This window comes from Seriola lalandi, unplaced genomic scaffold, assembly GCF_002814215.2.
Source record: "Seriola lalandi dorsalis isolate HSWRI2012SDOR001 ecotype SW California unplaced genomic scaffold, Sedor1 jcf7180002054801, whole genome shotgun sequence".
Taxonomy (NCBI): Eukaryota; Metazoa; Chordata; class Actinopteri; order Carangiformes; family Carangidae; genus Seriola; species Seriola lalandi.
The window spans coordinates 193,899-214,262 of NW_019525354.1; the positions used below are offsets into that span (position 1 = coordinate 193,899).

Sequence of the window (20,364 nt, forward strand, 5' to 3'; positions counted from 1 at the left end):
TTAAAGCTAAATGCATAGATTGCTACACCTAAAGAACTCCTTCAAAAGAAATACAAAACCACTTTGGACCAAATACAAACAGAAAACACTTGTACTTGCTCTCTGTTGCCCCCCTCACCATCTTTTTATTTTTTATTTATTTTTTAGTCACAGTGGACGAGCGGTGCTACCGGTTCTCAGACTGTGCCAGCTGTACGGCCAACACCAATGGCTGCCAGTGGTGTGATGACAAGAAGTGCATCTCTGCCTCTAGCAACTGTACATCTGTGAGTGGTCCAACAGGGGGCGTCATAGCGCTTCTGGTCTTATGCTTTACTCCCTGAAACACACACTCAGACTGAAACACACATGCACTCACAAACATTTACACTTTTTGTCTCAATCTCAATTGTCTCATTGAAATGATAATGTATTATTAGTATTTACAAAGCTGGTGCTCCATACTGTTCTTGGAGCATGTGGCTCATTGTAGTGAAACGCATTGCATCATAGGACATTGTATATTGACAGAACAAATGAACATTTCCTGACCTCTCCTAAATGTAAAGCTTCTGTCAACCTTCCTCCCGTATTTCCTATTCTCTCCACTCTTATTGTAGAACGTGAAGAACTTCACTGAGTGTCCGGTGCGGAACGAGCAGGTGTGCAGCAAGCTTGCCAACTGCAAGAGCTGCTCGCTGAATCTCAACTGTCAGTGGGACCAGAATCAGCCGGAGTGCCACGCTTTACCCGGTAAGAAAGCAAATAACCCCGGAGCCACAATCCCATTTCCAGACACACGAACAACACACACCGTCTTGTTGAAGGCTATGGATTCAGGTCTCGCACGTACGAGAGAGGAGTGTCGGGTTTTCAGTGTGTACGTTAGAAATGGATGAGAGTGAGCGCTTCATAACACACGACAGTTTTTTTTTCTTTTGCCACTGTACATCTTATTTACACATAACATCTTGTATTTGCAGAGATGTACTTTCCAGATGTCATCCTAATGTTGTTTATAAAGTCTGACGGTGTATTTAGTTTACCTCTCATCCCCCTCCCACCACCCCCACCCAAATGTTGACTCTGGCTGAATCTGAAGAAATGGTGCTGTCAGTTTATCCATAATTTGCAGTTCATGAAGCCTTGTCGCCAAAGGGCTTGTTGCAGCAGTGGGAGCTGCAAATCATATCTGTGCGTGTTAGTCCCTGTTGCCTGAAAGGGAGTCGCTGCATGATTCACACACATACAATGCATACATCTAAATGAGCATCCACCATATTTTTATGACAACTAAGTAACAGGAAATTTGGCTCAAAAATCCATCGCTTCATCTCTCTAAGGCAAATAAGGGCAGATTACACTCCTGCTAAGTCTTTGACATCCATCCACACACACACACACACACACACACACACACACACACACACACACACACACACACACACACACACACATATATACATACAGAGGAACCCACTAAATCTTTCGTCCCCTGTGGTTTGCAATCTGATCTAATTTTTTCCAGCAAGTCCCTTCAAAGTAGTCAAAGTAGACCTGTGTTTTTCAATAACATCTCATCTCGGCCCAGTGGCGTCACCTTGTCGTCATTCTGCGTCTTTCCTCCAGCCCAACAGTGCAGTGAGGGTTGGAGCCAGGTGGGGGAGGCCTGCCTGAGGATCAACTCCAGTCGTGAGAGTTATGACAATGCCCAACACTACTGCAAGAACCTCAATGGAAACATAGCCTCGCTCACCACCTCCAAACAAGTGGACTTTGTGCTCGAGGAGCTCAAGAAGCTCCAGCAACAAGAAAAGGTAAACAAATAAATAAATACATGTAACAAAACTGCTGGAATCTGATTTATCCTCAGAAGTGTTATGATTGAGGTTTCTGCCGCTCACAACTTGTTGTGTGTCCGACAGCAGAGGACAGAGAAGGGTTGTCTGTCAGTCGAGTCTGTCAGTAACTCAGACTTATGAATTTTGAGGTGATTTTCTCCTGATAGGTTTTGTTCTTGTGTTGTGCTCTGTTTTGTCTGATTGCAGCCCTCCTTTTACCTCATGTAATTTTTCCCTTTCAACAGTTTTTCATCAACTTGTTGTCAACTGGCAGTGCCACAAACTATGTGGTTTGTTTTTAACTATGACGCAATTACAAGTAGACGGCAAACGCCAGACTTTCATGCATTCTTGTTTCTGAGATTCTGCACCTGATGAATCAGACTGTGATAATTGCGCCTCACTTAGTTTTGTTTTGCTTGGAATTGTTTTACCCACAGTAACATTGTGTTCGTCACAGTTTCTTCTGTCTGCTTTATATAACAAACCGCAGCCAAACGATTTACTGTGTGTTTAAATAATCATAAGCACTTCGAGTATCTAAGACACTCACTGCTGACTCTGGTTTGCTTGTGGAATCTAACTTCCAATTTCCCGTCCATATTTTAACTTTTCTATTCCACAATTAAAAAGCGCAAATACATCAGCACATAAATCTGTGATACAAATTCAACATGCGCGTGTCAGTTTGTGGCATTCGACCAGCTCAAGAGTGTCTGAGCTCCAAATTTTTTAGACCCAGGCTGTGATACGCTTCACCAAGAGATGTCCAGATGCCCAGTAGTATAATTGAGAACAGTTTATAAATAGAACCCATAAATTATGATTTTGTTTATAGAAAAAATATAAATAGTCCTAACGGCATCGTAACACAAGCCTCTTCATCTTTAATGGAAATGATTAAATGCACTTTTGGCTACACAGTCACCCTCTCATCTCGCCACAACTACTTATCCACCTTGTAGTGACAGGAAATTATTGAGTCGACTGATGATTTTCGTTTGGTCATGCCTGCTGTTATTCATAAGGATATCATTTGTTGTCAGTCTGCTAGGTTGAAACCAGCTTGTTTGCTCCAAAAAGAACCTTGACGTGCCATTTCCCATCATTTTCCCATTACATTAAAAGTTGAATCCTGAAGGCAAATAAGTAATCATATCTGTGAAATTATTTTCAGTAGACTTTTAATGGCATCCTTGGTTCCCAGGTATAAATGCAGTGACTATTCATTTCTTAAATAGCATGATGGAGCAAAAAGGGAGGCATAATTTTTATCTTCCATTTGAATACCCAGTGGCTTTTTCAGGCCTTTGTGTGTTTAGCCTTTGGCCGTGTCTCCACAGCGTCTGTCTCCCTGGGTGGGCCTGAGGAAAATCAACGTGTCATACTGGGGATGGGAGGACATGTCCCCCTTTACCAACAGCAGCCTGCGCTGGCTGCCCGGCGAGCCCAGTGACTCTGGTTTCTGTGCCTACCTGGAGGAGCCCCAGGTGTCAGGCCTGAGAGCCAATCCATGCACTGCCACTGCCCACGGCCTCATCTGCGAAAAAGCTACCGGTGAGAGACACCGTCCTGCATATGCTACATCAGTGTCATCTGTTTGGGAAGATTTTAAAATCATACCAAAAAAAAAAAAAATCATAATATTTTCCTATCATTTCCTCCTGCTCTGTCATTTCCTGTACAGGAAACCCCAATCAGAGTACTCGTCCATCCTGTAAGAAGCCTTGCTCGCTGCACACCAACTGTGCTAACTGTACCAGCCAGGCCATGGAGTGTATGTGGTGCGGCAGTGCACAGCGCTGTGTTGACTCCACTGCCTATGTCATCTCTTTTCCCTATGGCCAGTGTTTGGAGTGGCAGACTGGAGATTGTGTGGGTAAGTGTCTTTTACTGAGCTTAATCTAGATGAGGCTTCTTTTGAAGTCTATAGCCTGACATTAAGGTGGCTGGCACTAAGCTTTCCCAAATTGGCTTCTGTAAGCAGTCAATATTCATCAAAGGGAGAAAGAAGGTTAAGGAAGAAAAACAGCTTAAAGTGGAAGGTGTTTGTGTCGGAGGGAAAATGGTATTAGTTTCCTGTGATTGGCTTTGGAAGCTGCTTTTGGTTTGTAATGGCCAATTACTCTCGCATATAGTCGACCCAACTGTTAAATTTCCCTGCTGACCGGGATGCAGCTGGACTCTTTACCATTAGCTGGCTTTAAGTCATTCAAAAACAGTCATGCATCAAGACACAGTTTCAGAGATGGCCACAAACACTCTGTGTCTGAGAGCAGAGTGTAATGGGAGTGGCTGCACATACAGTAATGTAAAAATAAATGTTTGAACAGAACCTCCTGTTTGTTTAAAGTCCACTTGAACCCTGAAGGTGCTGTGGCAGTGCAACTCCTTGACGGGGCCTTTTGTGCTGCATAATTTATTACCCATAGTGCAGTTCTATTGTGAATACCAATGTATACGATGACTGTTTTTCTTCCATCGTGCACATTTAGTTTATAAGTTATTAATGGTATAGACCAAAGCCTTCCTTAAATGAATCTCAGAAATAAACTCAGAGCAGGAAGCAATCTTAAATGTGAAATGTACTACCTTTAGAATAAATTTGACTTCTATTAGATGAACAGATTCTTCATAACATAACAAAGTTCATAACATTAGTATTTATAAAGATAGATAGATTTAAATATACTATAAATTAAATACTCACTATTATGCAATCCCACTTAAAATTCTTTTTGCTGCCCTCTGCCCTTATTACAGTTTGCACAAAAAGGTTTCGTTTAGTCAAAAAGTAATGCACATGATAGCTGGTTACATTAGCTGTTCTCAGTCACGACAATCTCGTAAGCTGTGACTTGCTGCAGTTTATGGCATTGTTGTGACTCTAGATGTCCTCTTGCTCCAGGTGGCTAGCTGCCCTCGGCTGTCTCATTAAAGAGGAGGACGGGGCTGTATTTAGTTGAAGCAGTCCCATAGCTGTATGGCGTAACTTTTTTTTTTTTTTTTGAGGGGGGGGGGGGGGGGGGGGGTAAAGTTGCACAATGGTGACAGCTTTGCAAGGTCTTTATTACTATTGTTGGTCAACTGTAATGCACGTTAATTGCTAAAAAAAAAAATGGTACGTTTCAAACATGTTTTAGTCTGAAATATCTGATAAAGAACTCAGAACCATCAATGTGGAAGAAATTATCTATCCTACCTCAATTGCTAATGCCTTTGTTATTGCTAAACACGAACAAAACACAACTGCTTCCGTTGTTTTTCTGTTGATGATCACGTCCGAAAGTGAACAAGGGCACGCACAGAGGTGAAACCGTTAACAGTATTTTTCTTTGCACATTGGTAAGTTGATCAGAGAGCTCCTTTATCTGAAGGTCAGTGCAGCTGTTCAGGTCGATGCTGTTGTTGCTGCGTGATGTATGAATTATACCCGCAGTTGTGTCAGATCGTAAAAACATCTCTGATCAGTTTAGTGAGTAACAAATTTAGGGAGCCCAAGGGTACACTTGGAAATTCTTTTGTGTTGGCCGGTGCGAGGTAACACAGAAGCGTTTCAGTACTGTGTGGATATTTGTCTCGAGGAATTTTGTCCCTTTTGCGGCATGAAGGACACAGAAGGTTGTCCTATAAATTCTGTCTGTCTTCCCTTTCTGTTTGTTCTGTTTGACTTTGCTCCTTCACGTTCACTCTTAAAGTTTCAATCACCACTTTTGTCTTGAATTATCTCACCTACTTCAGTCCATCCCTCCTCATCAGCGCATAGTGTTGTGTGCTTTAAGCTGAGTGCACTGCATAAATGCACTTAAAACCACAGACTTTGGATAAAATACTCTTTAGCATCACTGTCTGCAGGGACACCTTGAAAGGGCAGACTATGTTCTATTTGTTGCTCTCAGTAGTCTGATTTTGCAGATCTGAGGTTGTAACTTGAGAGTTGCTAATAGTTGGTAGTAGTTTGCTGATTTCCGGTGGGAAATAACTCTTTATTTATTACTTTCATCTAATAATTTCTATCTCTCATGTAATTAATAATCCAAAAGACCTCTTCAGCGTCTGTGTAGCCATATCTTACCAGATCAAACACCCAAACCAGACCAAGCTGCATTTAGTTCAGACAGAATTTTAAACATGCATGTTCAAGTTGACTTTACCCTTTTTTCTCAGAGCATTTTCTTTGGTCCTTGATTTAATCTTTTATATTAAAACTGGCCTGTGTTCCCTGCATGCCAAACATATGCAGTTTCCAGTTTTTCAAATGTTTGGATTTACTTCCTTTCGTGCCATACACTACACAACGGTAAATTTATCTCTGGCTTTTTGGACTCTTGGTGGAGAAAAATTAGCAATTTGAATATGTTGCCTTCGGCTGTGGGAATTTAGTTTGGCCATTTTTCAAAATTTTCTGACAATTTATACAAAAAAGTGATTAATTGATACATTGAGAAAAATAATCATCAGTTTAACTGATTTTGAAAACTAATCATTAGTTCACAGCCCTAGCCTACAGACAGCTGTTAAAATTAGGGCAGCCCCTTGTTAATGGTTGATTAGTTGCTTTTATGGTGTTTTTTTATTGCAAATGAAGCCATTAGTATGTACTGCAAAGTAATCATACCGCCTCTCCATCACAATATTCACAAGCTGTGTGTTTGGTCTTAAAAAATTAGATTTCATCATATTTTAAGAGGCTGGCCTGGCTTGACAAAAACAGTAATACTCAAGAAACAATATGAGGATTTAAAAAAAAAAAAAAAAAAGAAAAAAAAAAGTTGAGATCAGTTCGGATAGAGTTACTATTGAAGCTGCGTTTGAAGATTATATTCTTTGCATATGTGTCTGCCAGTCCACATGGTGGCAGGGATACCTGTTGATCTGTTGGTTGCTGGGTGCATTGAGACATGATGAGACACAGAAAAAGCAGATTTTCTTTAAACTCATTTAGATGTTAAAATGGCCTTGGAAGCTTCCTTAAATAAATTCAGACTTGTCAGTACTGTCATGGGCAGCCTGTGCTCAGGAATACAGGTTCTATTTGCTCGGCTGGTGAAAGCTGTTAACACCGGACGAAAGCAGACTTATTCAGCTGTACAGACCCAGTCATAATCACACTCCAATTCGTGTTACAGCATCAGATTGAGATGTCCGTGTTCACACTTATCAATTAATCTGTCAAAATCCAATGTGGAAGATGTGGGTTTTTGTTTCTGTGGCAGATTTTGTGTTTCAACATGCTTTTGTGTTGTGGCAAGACAAAAGTCTTGATCCAGCGAGCTCCTTTCTCAGAGTGGTATGTTCCCGAGAAATGTGCCACTTACGTCCTGTCATCAAAACAAACTTAAATGGCCTTACTTTGTACTGATTGCTCTTGCGTTGTCATGGTTTCGCATCCATTAGCAGAATAGCTGGAGATTTTTTTTGACATAAACTGAGGTAAAAGCACTCAATGTTTGTCTCCTTAAAATAGTAGTGACATTTTCTCCCCTAAAGTGTCTGTCTGGCAGCCAAGTGGCAATGCTGAAACTTGTCAAGCAATTTAGTAGCCTAAAAGTTCATCCCCAAGCTGACAAAACACTATCACTCCCTTGGGTTTGAGTTTAGATCAAGGTGCCACTTCGCACATCACATTTAAGCCTTTCATCGAACTTTGCCCAAATCACAAACTTTTCACTGGCTCCGGTTTGCTGACACATTTTCTGTCTAATTCCATGGCTTCTTCCATTCTCCATCAAGTGTTTAATGCTCTACACTTGTTTCTTATCCGCTCTAAAATCTCAAATCTGTGGTCCTGGCAGCTCACTGGATAACTAGTTTGTGTCTCAATACAAGGAGCATTAATTCTTCTTAATCTGCAGGTCCTGTAGAGGCTAAGAAACGGCTCAAATCGTGTGTTAAAAAGGCTGAAATCATACAAAATAAAATCCTGAAAGCATGATTGTGAAAGTTTTTATTTATTTATTTATTTATTTATTTGCTGCAACATTGCACCTTTGCTGTTATAGCTGCTTAATTTTGTCCGCTGCTGTCGGTTTCAAGGTGACTTGTAAGTAAATGCTGAAATTAAAATAAAATAGCAAGCACAGAGTTTGACTCTTAGGATGTTACATCATTTTGGAACGGAGCCAACAAGGGCAGCAGCAATTGCTTAAAACACAAAACTTCTCTCTCTCTTCTGTCCCTTTAGCCCAGAACTGTTCCGGCCTGCAGACATGTTCCCAGTGCTTGGAGCAACCAGAGTGTGGCTGGTGTGGGGATCCCAGCAGCACGGGGAAGGGACTGTGCATGGAGGGTTCGTACCGGGGGCCCATGAAGAGAACGGCGAAGCAGGGCCAGCAGGGCCAGTCCCAGGACATGAGCCTGGAGCCCGGCAGCTGTCCCAAAGACAAGGGCTATGAGTGGGCCTTCATTCACTGCCCTGGTAAGGGATCCACTTCCTGTCCCTCTTACTGAAATGACAGCTCGTGTGTCATAAGTGTATCTATGTGAGAAGTTGTTATTGTCCATTGACTGTAATGTCTTAAGTTTAAAAAGATGTTCTTATCAAGGATTCCTGTTACAGTTTCCCAATGCAACCAATCCCTCCCTGCTGACTCTATGCAACCATATGCTAGTATGCCATTTAATACTTTCATCAAGCACCCATCCATGCAACCACATCATGCAAGATGATGATATACCCACAGCTAGTTGTAATTTGAGAATGTGCTCAGTGCTCTCAGTGGTATCAATAATGTGTAAAAACCTAGAGCAATATTTCATTTTGGAAGATTCATGTAATTCAGTCTAGAAGTCATATTTAAAGGGTTTTGCTGATATTTTACCTCATGTTGGTTTAAGTCTTTAGGCATGAAGCTCAGTGTCATTGATTTAGTTTCTATTTGTTGTTTCTTTTTCTTCTTTACAAAACATTATTTTCTATTTCCTAAGAAATGTGTTTACAAGAGGACATTTCCCATCCTAAGATCTGGGATGTCATGTTGATGCATAGCTTCACAGACAATAAATTGTTCAAGGCGCAAAAGGCAGTAAACGAGGCAGGAGGGCATTTTCACAGCACAAAGTTATAGTCATTGCCCTGCTGTTGTGCAGATTTCAGTGGTAGAGATGGAGCATTGTGTCTAACGTCAACGCTGGAATTAACTATAGCAATGTCTGAAGGCTCAATGATAAAATGGACATAAACAAGGCTAACTCATGATTCAGTCTTATATAAAGTTAACACTTCTTATTTTTATATCCTTTTCCAATTTGTAATTTCAAGAGGACACGTAGATGTAGGTTCATTAAAAGTTGAAGCCATTAAAATATTTTGAAAGGCCAGTCTGATTAGATAATAATTAATTACAATATGACGTCGCAGACACAAGCTATGGACAGCTCTAATGGATCTGTTGGTTTCCTGGAGAGCAATAACAACAACCCTAGCTGTAAGTTGGGTTGGGCTGTTGTCAAATCTTTTTCTGTTTATTAGCTACAGGGAGGATGATCAAAATGATTGTGCGACTTAGACACAAAATATTCAGAAATCACTCTGTGAAACGGGTGTCGACGTGACTGGAAGACAAATGAAGATTGTGACTGATGTTAGCAGAAATTCACCCATCTGGTCCCAAATCATCAAAAAAAAACAAAAAACAAAACCCATGTTAGGGCTACCTTGTGTTGCCCCCCAGTATAACCCACAATAAGGATATAGCACCTATAGTAGCCCTGATTTGCTCAGTGTGTCAAGATCTGAAATCTAATATTCATTTATTTGCTAAATATCTATTCTATCTAGAGGCAGTTGCAGAAAGTTAAAGCAGGAAAACTGACTCTGACCCTGCAGTTGAACCCCTCTCTGTTTCTCCCACAGCGTGCCAGTGTAATGGCCACAGCACGTGTGTGAACGGCAGTGTGTGCGAGCAGTGCCGTAACCTCACCACTGGCCCTCACTGCCAGACCTGCATGCCTGGTTACCATGGGGACCCGACCAATGGCGGCAAATGCCAGGGTGAGTGCCGCATCGCGACAGAAATTACTCATTCCAAACGCATTAGACTTAATGGGTTTACTTGCTGTTGTTTTTGGTGAAGTAGTCAAAGGATGTATTTCAACCCCAAACCTCTTTAACCCATTTCCCCAATCATCTGTATACATTTCATTCAAATTAACAAGAGGATTAACAAGTTTAAACAAATACCAACTCAAATTACCCCCTCTATTTTCCTTTATTTTGCACTAGACCTGCTGAGAGTAAATGATAATTAAGCTTTTTAGAAGAAAATCCTCTACTTATTGAATTGTAATTAGTGTGTTGCATGATAAACCTACACCAATACAGCATCATAACCAACAGAGGGCGCTATTGTGTATTGATTAAAACCAGTCTTGTTTGATTAATGAAAATATGACTCAATAACCAAAGGTAAAATAGATGTCTCATCTCCGCTGGTTCTTTTTTTTTTTTGGTTGCACGAGTCAATGGCAGTGAAATGTCAAGGTTAACCGTGTTTTCCTGACACTGGAGTGAGTGTAGCGGCGGATGTGGCACACTGTGGGAACTGCAGGTGAAGCTCAAGGTCAAATACTCACCTCTCGTGTTACTGTGGTTTTTCACCCATAAGGCACAGCTTTGTCAATAAAAGAAACATGTACACGTCATGCATCTTGATTTTTGGAGTAAGGGATATACACACGAGCAGGAATGTACACACAGCTGGGTGAGGAAACATCGGCAGATTTTCAGGGTGTGGTATTCAGGTTTTTCATCTTTGAATATAAAAATAATTTGACTGAGTTTTTGAATGGCAGATGAAGTAGATTTTTTTTTTTTTATCCACATCTCCAGCTCAATGCAGTGTAAATTTTTCTCGAGTGACTGCAACCCATAATTTATACAGCATCCCTGTTTTCAAAGCAAAAAAGCACATAATACTCCCTGAATATAATGTGGAGAAGGGGAGTCAGTTCAGCATAAGGATGGACATTAAGACCAATATAAAATGACTGTGTATTTGATAACTGTCTTTCTATGAAATTAATCGCAGATTGACTGGAGAATGGTAATCCAGCTTTGTTGTCAAGAGATTTACCCACACTCCTGCCTTATTAGACATGAATAGCATTCCTGGGAAGTTACACGTAGGGTATTGAATTGTCAGACATGCGAGACACACACACACACACACACACACACACACACACACACACACTCAACCCTCAAACACACACGTTAAGCTATAGCCATAACGTGTAAAGTGAAACTATACAGGTGAGGGGAATGTTCTACTCAGCGCAGGGATGAAATGACTCAAACTCATTTTCTTCCTTAAGAACACGCAAATATTTCCGAGGGGATTCGTATCATAATCCCGGTTAGTTTGGGCGTTTTAACAAAATCTATCTGGTGTAACTTACATGTAGTAAATTGAATCCCTGTAGCACCGGCTGTCAATAACAAGACGTGCAGGAGAGAGTGCTAAGATGCACATTTAAAAGCAGTCCTGTTACCTGAAATATTCATATATACCATTTTGGGAAATGTTCTAAGAACGGGGAAGGAGAAGGAACTGTAATAAAGCTTGTCAGTGCTTTAAAGTGCAGCAAACTGAGAGGAGTAGGCTGGCTTGGGGAGAAAGTGAGGGACAAACAACTGTTGTGGCAAAGATGGTGAGGTGTGTTTTTGCCCTCCGGACACCCTTAATGCACAGTTTTAGACTGATCATGTGCTTGTACCCAAACCTAACGAAATTTAGCTATGTGTAATGCTAATCAGTGATGTCTCTGTCCCTCTGTTCTCTCTCTCGCATGCTCTGCATCCCTCCCCCATCTTCTACTCCATCTGTGTTTCTCTACATCGTCCAGCCTGTAAGTGTAATGGTCATGCAAGTGTGTGCCAGGTGTTAACTGGCAAATGCTTCTGCACAACCAAGGGAATCAAAGGAGACCAGTGCCAGCTGTGAGTACTCGACCATATGCTCTCTCACACACACACACACACACACACACACACACACACACACACACACACACACAACCACACCTACAAACACGAGAAAACAGAAGTAGCTTGTCGTGTTTCGATGTTGTTTCACATACAGAAAACAAAACAGTTGAAGTACATTTTCAAATCAATTAAAATGACACCATTTTATGATTTATGATTTCCACAATGTGGTTATGAACATAGATTTCTTACCAGCGAGAGCCACTCTGTTCCTTCTCCTGTGGAGACTTGGATGTTGTAATGATGAAAAAGAGAAACTATCAGTTGACATTACAGGCCAGAAACTCCACCTCCAGGATGATTTCCTGCTGACTCTGTGGATTCTCTCCGTGTAGGAGGACCAATCTCCACTTAGCTCCCTGCTTTCCCAGTTGTAAGCAGAATGGACACTGGTGTTTTTAATACCCCTAATGCAGGAAGAGGTGTGGAGGGGTCACTGGCAACCATGAGTGCAAATACAGTACACCCCCACACACCACGACATGGTTTTGCCTCCTTCTCTTTGTCTCTAAAATCACATATCCTCAGAATATCTCGAACACTGTGTGCTCAGGTTTTGTCATCTCTTGCTCAGGTTCACATTTCACAGTCACACATTTGCAGCCTTTTAACAAAATATAATTTAAAATTTTATTGTCCGATTTTAATCAAATCATACCGATTCAGTCGAAATATCATTGCAAAAATATCTCTGCAATAGCAAAAATAACTTACAATGGTCAGGATAACCTCAAAGCTATTTAAAAGATTTTAAATTGTGGATTGTTTGCATCAATGTTTAGTAGCTAACAGTGTTTTTCTTCCTTGTCTTTGTTTCTACGTTATCCCCACCAACTGTCAATGAGTGGAAAAGCGTTAAACTGTCAGGAGTCTAAATCGCCTACATACGCGCTTGCACGTATGTGCGCTTTCATGCCCATGCAAAACGAAACAGGGACACTCATAAAAACATTACTCTATAGCGCTACTAGTCGTCAAAAACCTACATTTGATTTTCCGGTTTTAATCTCAAACATAGTTGTGGTTCTCTACTTCCTGTTTTTTTATAATCACTTTTTAAATAGTGTTTTTGTAAAAACCCAACTGCACAGCTTTTGAAAATTGATTTTAATAAGGGACAGAGCAAGTCATGAAGGGCAGGTAATAGAATAAAGTAACAAGTAAATGTGAAAAATAACAGTATGATTTGCCAACACTGTTCAGATTGTTAAGTTGGCAAGATAAATGGTTTTTATTGTCCCAGGGGGAAATGTGTTCTCAAAGCCATCACAGGTCTCACATGGAAAACACAGAGATACAATATACACATATTACATGTGCTCGCATGTGGATAATCATGTTAGAGGCATCATGCTCTGTATGTAAACCATGCGTTTACATTTGCTGGTGTGCAGAAGTAAATCATTAGTGAAAAAAAAATATAAAAAAAATATATTGACATTAAATTACAAACTGACAAAATCTGTGACATTTTTCTGTAATTACATATAATGTTGCCCAGTATCTGTTTTTTTTTTTTTTTACTTTAATCAGAGAAAGAATAAATTCTTGTTACACACTGTGTTAGCAGCAGTTTTTTTTATTGGAGGGAGCAGAACAAAAACTTGGTACTTCTGCACAACCACCATTTTGGAACAGACAAAGACAGTGCATCACCTGCCGGGACTTAGCATTCACAATATGCAATGAAACTCATTGAGTGAAACTGCTCAGAATAAGACCTCCTCCAAAAAAAAAAAAAAAAAAAACTCTACTTCCCGTTGACTTTGACAATAAGTAAACAACACTTGAGACGGATGACAAAACGTCACATTAATTTCTGCTGCCAGATGGAAAGCAGAAAGCAGAGCAACACCCAGATAGCAGGTGGCTAACAGTTGATTCAAACGACTCATTTTCCACCCTACAAAACCAGAGCGGGGGCACCAGCAGGGCCAATCATCATCAGCCATTTAAAGGGAGGGGGCTGTTGCCGATACAGCTCTGGAGCCAGCTTTGGGAAGTTTCCGGCAACGCATTACTGATTATCATCTTAAGATTTAGCCAGCAACATAAACCATCAGAATATGTTGTTAATTTACACACTCTAATTAGATTAGTGTTGTCTTCATCAGCAACCATTATTTTAGTGGTATCTTTAAACTCAAAATCAAGATACTTTTCACATTCAAACATGTTGGAGTAATCAAGTAATCACTTTTTTCCAAGTGTAATCTAATTTGTGTGTATGTACTGACTAACAGTTTAGGGTGGGGTGTTTGCTGTTCTCTTTTTGTAATGTAATTTCTGGTATCTCATTACATGTAATCAGTGTCTCCCCCAGCCCCTGTCAGCCACTCATTTGCACCATCCCCAGCAATAACCCCTAAACAAAGACCTCTGCACAAGGGCGCTCTGTCTGCTTCACGCACTGTACACAAAAGTACACACATGTTGGCTTTCACACACACATGCACCACTGCCATTAGGACCTCTGAATAATAGCCGTGGTAATGAAGTGAAGGGTGCATCAGTGCAGAATAGAATTGTTTTTCAAAACAATTGATGAGGTCCACGCTGCGTTACAGTGATGAGTCAAACAAGAGCAGTGAGGGAAATATTTCTTATTATAGTGCTCATTTGTATACATACATTATTCAGAATTCTTTATTGTGCTCAGGGTTACGGGGGTTAGCTCTGAGAGCATGTGCGAGCGCGCCTGCTCCAGCCTTCATATGTGTGAAGGACATTGTATAGTTTCATAGCAAATTTCTCCTCCTCGTGTGTGTGTGTGTTTGTGTGCGTTTGTGTGTGTGTGTTTTGCCTGTTAAATCACGGTGTGTGCACAAGCGGAGACAAAGGCTCAAGTTGAGTGTTGATCAAATTAAGATACAGCGCAGGGGTATTGCCTGGAGTTCAGATGAGTGCACACATGCATGTAGGTGTAGATTAAATTAAGATACAGGCTAAAGGAGTTGCATTATACACTTCATGATGAGCGTGTGGGTACGTGTGTGTTTTTAACTTCTGTAAATGCCAGGCGGCTGAAACACCCCAGGAGTGATGTTCTATAAGGTTCAAAAGCCCGTGGCGGCGTTTGTCCTCCGTTCCTTTGTACTGTGGTAAAAGAGCCTGTCCTCCCCCCTGTTTAACCTTAACAGTGAGAGCAGTGGAGCTGGCTCTTCCCCAGCTCATTGTCCTCCACACGTTAGATTGATGCTTGTCCTTCAGGATTTGCTTAGATGTAGCATCAAAATCCTTTTTGATCAGGTTAGTTAATATTGTCAAAGCATGCTTTTACTGTGTATGTATTTGGAAGTAGTGAGCAGCTCCAGTAAAACAGCTATTGTTGACACGGCAATATAAACAATATATAACCATTAGAACTGCAGTATTAAACATTTGTAATCCACTCATTGTAACATATTAACTATAAGCTCAAGTTACGGTTTTACACCTCTGGTGATATTTAAAGTGTTGAAACACATCAGATGTGTTACCGCCACCCTCATCTGACGGACATGTTTTTCTATAGTACCTTCACTGGTGAGCCCGTCTGTCTCGTGAATCCAGACTACTGCAAAAACAACCAATGATGCATTATTTTTAGAAGCACAGTCACCCCCCCCATCCCCCAGTGTAACATCACTAGCTGCCACCTCCTCCTCAGTGGCGTCCGTGTCTCCTCCGTTTCCTTCCTTCGCCCAGTGTCCTCTCTGACTCCTCGACAAGTTTCTAACAAGTTCAGTTGTTTGTCTTTGAGATAAAATGGCTGTGAAACATAATCTAATGTTCAGATTTTTTGTTTGGTTTTGCACTTGTAGTGCACATGTGTGATTTTACTGGTTCACCTGTTTATCAGATGAAGTACAGCAGAATGATGATCAACCAGTTCAAAGTGAATTGTAGACAGTTAAAATGCATAAAAGGCAGAGAGACAGAGCTGAGAGATGCATTAAAAAGGAGATGAAGAGCACCGCTCTCCAATGAATGCTGCCATATGTTCTTCCTCATTACAGGCCTTTGGAAAGCCATGAGCCTGATAAAACACACTCATGCGTGCACACACAGTCAATGTTAACAAATTATTTTGTTTGGCAGCACTTCATTTAAAAGTCAGACCATTTTGGCTGTTATGCCACAGTATCACTGATGTGTGAAAATTGTGTGTGCTGATGAACTGCGGTGGTTTGAGCAGACTGCATGACCTGACAGTACCTAAGAAACCCATTGATATCTCTCTGTTTAACAGGTGCACATGAAAAACAAATCGCAGGGAGTTACTTTAGAGATGTATTAATCCAACTATTAAAATAACTTTTTTAAATACAAAACCTTTTTTTTGAGCATGGATGGAAAATCTGAGTCTGTTTTTTGTATTTGCCATTTGGCTTTAAAATTTGTAAACAACAATGGAACCTTGTCATTGTCAAGTTTTCATTCAGTGCTTTTTGTAGTTGAAGTAGTTTTTATTTTTGTTTAACTTTAGTTGTTTTGGAACATTCATTTTTTTATTTATTTTTTTTTTTATTTCAGTTTTCCTAGGTTTATGTTTAGTTGTCAGTGTAATTTTTGTTAATGATTTTAAGATATTCCTTATTTACTTGAACTCCGCTCCAGGACAGAGTTGTCCTTAATCTGGCACAATCGCTTTTCCAGTCAGAGGTAAACAAGTCATGTTCTCTGATTATCAAGCCTGAATCCTGAAAACATTTTTTTTTACTGTCTAAGGATTCAACTTGATTGGTGATTATTCTTGATTTGGCTGTCACATCTCAATTTAGGATTATATTTCTTTATAAATTGTTTAGTTTGCTCTAAGGACTTTAAGGGATTAAATTTAGTACATTACTTTTAGTTGCCTGTGCTCTGCCATCAGGTGGTACGTAAAGTTTTTTGCACGTCACTGTGTTGCTTCGATAAACAAAACTTGAAAAAAAAAAAAAAAAAAAAAAGTCTAATTAACTTTTACAAACTATCAGATTATTTCCTCTTTGTCAGGAGTAAGAGACTTGATGAGGCGCCAACAGCAGGAGCTAATGCGCTGGCACTTGGCATCCTCTGCTCCTGATAAGAGGCATTCTTGCTCTCAATCTGTTAGCACTCGTCTTCATCTTGTTCTCTCCTCTCTGTTTTCCTCACTGCAGATGTGACTCAGAAAACCGTTACCTTGGCAATCCACTCAGAGGAACCTGTTACTGTGAGTAATTCTCCACTGGACAGCTCATATTCGCTTGTGCGCACACACATGCACACACACACACACACGCACGCACTGCCTTGATTATTCTTGGCTATTCTCTCTCTGCTTTTCTTTCTCTCCTTCTCCGCTTCTCCGCTTCCACTCTTCCGCTCAGGGCAGATGGAGCATTTTAGCACTTTGGCACCAGGGGCGCTTGTTCGGTGACAGAATGACTTGTCGTGAAAATGTCAAGTGCATCAGAAGGAGTGAGTGATTGAGCTAATCAAGGAGACGGAGGAGTAAAAAACTCTCCACTTGTCTGCTCACTCACTCAATCACCCACCTACTCATTCATTCAATTGGAAAGTTGACTAAATGGTAGTTTAAGTAAAAGGAAAAACCTAGCAAGTTGAATGATGCAAAAAGCTGCATTATGAAATGTGGGGGAAAAAAAGGGGGAAAAAAAAATTACATGAAGTTGACAGCCAGTGCCGAGTGGTCGCACATTTGTGCCTGTACTCCTGTCTCCACCGTACATGCTGGTGTTTGTGCTTGGAGTGTTTATTTGCATGATCTGGTGTCCTTCACGGTGCTGCAGTACTTAGTGATTTGTTATCTGCCTTTCAACACTCTGCTACTGACAACAGAGCCTCTGCCAAGGTTTTGTCCCTTTTTTTTTGAAATGCCATAGCCTGACACCAGGCTCAATGAGAGAAAAAAGACAGGAAACTAAAAGCCTGGAGCTCATTTTAACCTCTGCACACTGCTGGGACTTTCTCTTGAGCTCTGTCACGCACTTTTGTGAACATGACAGTCGTCACACTACCTAAAAGGCCACTGACCATGGATTAACATGCTGCACTCATTGTGACGTTATCCACTACTGTTTGATCTCACTTCTATTGTCTTCCAAGAGTTTTGTACACTTAAAACAAAATGACTTGAAGAAACAATCCCAAATATATATTTCAATCTTAATATATTTGTATATAGATACTTACTAACTTTTGCATATCATTTGGGGAAAAAAGTGAATTCACTTGTGACAGTCTACTTTTTAATTAATAATGAAATACTTAATTAATGGCTGCAGGGGAATCTTTTCAGCAGGCTGAATCGATTTCACTGGTCTCCATCGGTCTGATTACTGCTTTGGAGTTTCTTCTGATCACATAGCATACATCTCTTTGTTTTTATTCTGCCACAGTTGTCTCTAGCAGTGCGAGCCACAGCTGGCAGCTCAGATTGTGTGTATTCCTCAGAAAGCTGTTGCCCTTTGTGATGTAAGATACATTGTCGAATGTTGAGACTTTTCTTTCTCGTCTGATTTTTTTTTTTTAAATAGATAATCTCCTGATCGACTACCAGTTCACCTTCAGTCTCATCCAGGAAGATGACAATCACTACACTGCCATCAACTTTATGGCCTCACCTGAGCAGGTAAATATTTCAGAAATCAAAGCTCTCAGTTTGGTAATGGAGGCAGCGACACTATAAATTCCCCCACCCCACCCCCTTTTCTTTTAGATTTAAAGTCAATGATCACTGACTGGTCAATTTTCTGTCAAGATGCTACAAAGTTAGACTATTAACTTATTTTTAACTACATTAATGTTGTGGTGTTTTTTGTTTTTTTTCCCATCTAAAGGCAAACAAGAACTTGGACATGTCCATTAATGCATCCAACAATTTCAACCTCAACATCACCTGGTCGGTGGGATCAACAGGTACTTTTAGTTGATTTTACAGTTGTAATTGATGTAATGTAGAAATGTCAGAGTCAAGTCAGAAGGTTTCAGATTTGTAAAATTGTGGATCTCGTTCAGGGTGAAATCATGTTTGGAACAATCATACAAAAAATACCCACAGTACTTCTTGGCATTGGACAGTCAGCGAAGCAGATATTCAAAATCTCAGAGGATGTTCAGACCCGCCATCCCACGGCACAATTTGCCACTCCCACACAAAATGACATGCACCCAATTTAGCCCAAGCATCATTAAGAAGTCATTTTCATCCACACAGGGTGATTTCTGCAGGCAGGTCAAACACAGACTCAAGATAATTAGATATATTTATTGTCATCTCAATGGCAAAATGGCAAATTTAATCACATACTTCCTACTTTCGTCCAAGCTTTAGAAATTTTGTTTGTAATTTAAAATCTTTTTTGTTTGTTATTAAAGTAATCATTTACTCAGTAGGTATAACAGATATAACTGGAACAATAATGCACCCACTCTGGGAAGTGAGTACTGTGTCACTGTTGAGTGGATATTATAGGTCCCCTGAGGAAAGACACCCAAGGACACTGCAGTTGTCCGGTGCCACTGTTTATCTCATGCCCTCCCTTCCTCTCAAGTCATCTGCCACTTTCTCCATCCCCACAACACTGACATTTTCCAACCACTAAAGCATGTTAACCTCCTCTGCTCCTCGTCGCCACCTTAACCTTTTCGGTGCACCGTCATTAATATTTGAAGCCGGGTCCCCTGTGCCCGCAAAAGATATTGTGTCTCAGAAGGAGCGGGAGCCTCTGCACAATCGACAAGAGCGTGAAACGCCTTTGGGTGGGGGGAAGGGGGTGAGGGTGTGGGGCGGGGGGTGATTTCAATTAAGATAAACGTGCTCACGTAGCCACACTCAAGCTGTCATTTTCAGTTCTTTTGTTTCAGAGTTGTGGGTTAGAATGTCAATGTTGAGGACCCACTGACATGAGGAAGAAAAAGAAATGACTTGAAACATTAAGAGAGATGGAAAATAGACTTTTCTTCTTTAATGGGCTTTGCTTGGAATTGCACTCGTTTTTATTTCAGGATGGGTTATTATGAATTGTATATTAACAACGACGCTCTCTAAAGTTTGCTCTTAAATTTGACTGTATTGAATTTTATTGAGAGAAAATTCCATCATCCTCTCTTGAAATCTTGTCATCACATATAACGGGTATTGCACTTTTTAACTAACTGTCAGTTCTGGGCCGTCGCAGTATTCACCAAGAAATTAAATAAATACTGAACATAAATGGACCCAAACAAGCACTATAATAAACAGTTGATCTTTGCAGAGATTTGTTGCCCTTATGCAGTCTGCATCTGCCCCGAGGTCATAAAATGCTAAATTCTAGGTGTCAAATATACTAAATGCATTAGCTGATAGTGGTCATATGAATTCAAATGATGAATATGTGCTAGAATGACTTAGCCATGACCTTTGAAAAGCAGCATTTCAGTTCCTCTTTTAAGCTGTGATTTTCTCCCACGTCTGTGTCCATTTAACAATAAAATATGGACGCCATGTATAATTACACAATAAAGCTCCACTCTGGTTTAGGTCAACCAAAAAGATATAATGCACTTCAGACATAATAATAATTGGTCATGAGAGCTTTTCTG

General features: G+C 40.4%; 1 protein-coding gene across 1 annotated transcript in view; it reads left to right on the forward strand.

Annotated features, from left to right (window-relative positions):
- Window positions 1-20,364, forward strand: part of atrnl1b (attractin-like 1b) — a 60,528-nt gene that overhangs the window by 13,297 nt on the left and 26,867 nt on the right. Inside the window, exons 13-23 of the mRNA XM_023426038.2 lie at window positions 148-266; window positions 600-732; window positions 1,609-1,796; window positions 3,164-3,377; window positions 3,508-3,699; window positions 8,005-8,238; window positions 9,676-9,813; window positions 11,667-11,760; window positions 16,935-16,987; window positions 18,315-18,409; window positions 18,618-18,696. Of these exons, the coding sequence (XP_023281806.1) occupies window positions 148-266; window positions 600-732; window positions 1,609-1,796; window positions 3,164-3,377; window positions 3,508-3,699; window positions 8,005-8,238; window positions 9,676-9,813; window positions 11,667-11,760; window positions 16,935-16,987; window positions 18,315-18,409; window positions 18,618-18,696 (1,539 nt within the window). The remainder of the gene's footprint in view (window positions 1-147; window positions 267-599; window positions 733-1,608; window positions 1,797-3,163; window positions 3,378-3,507; window positions 3,700-8,004; window positions 8,239-9,675; window positions 9,814-11,666; window positions 11,761-16,934; window positions 16,988-18,314; window positions 18,410-18,617; window positions 18,697-20,364) is intronic.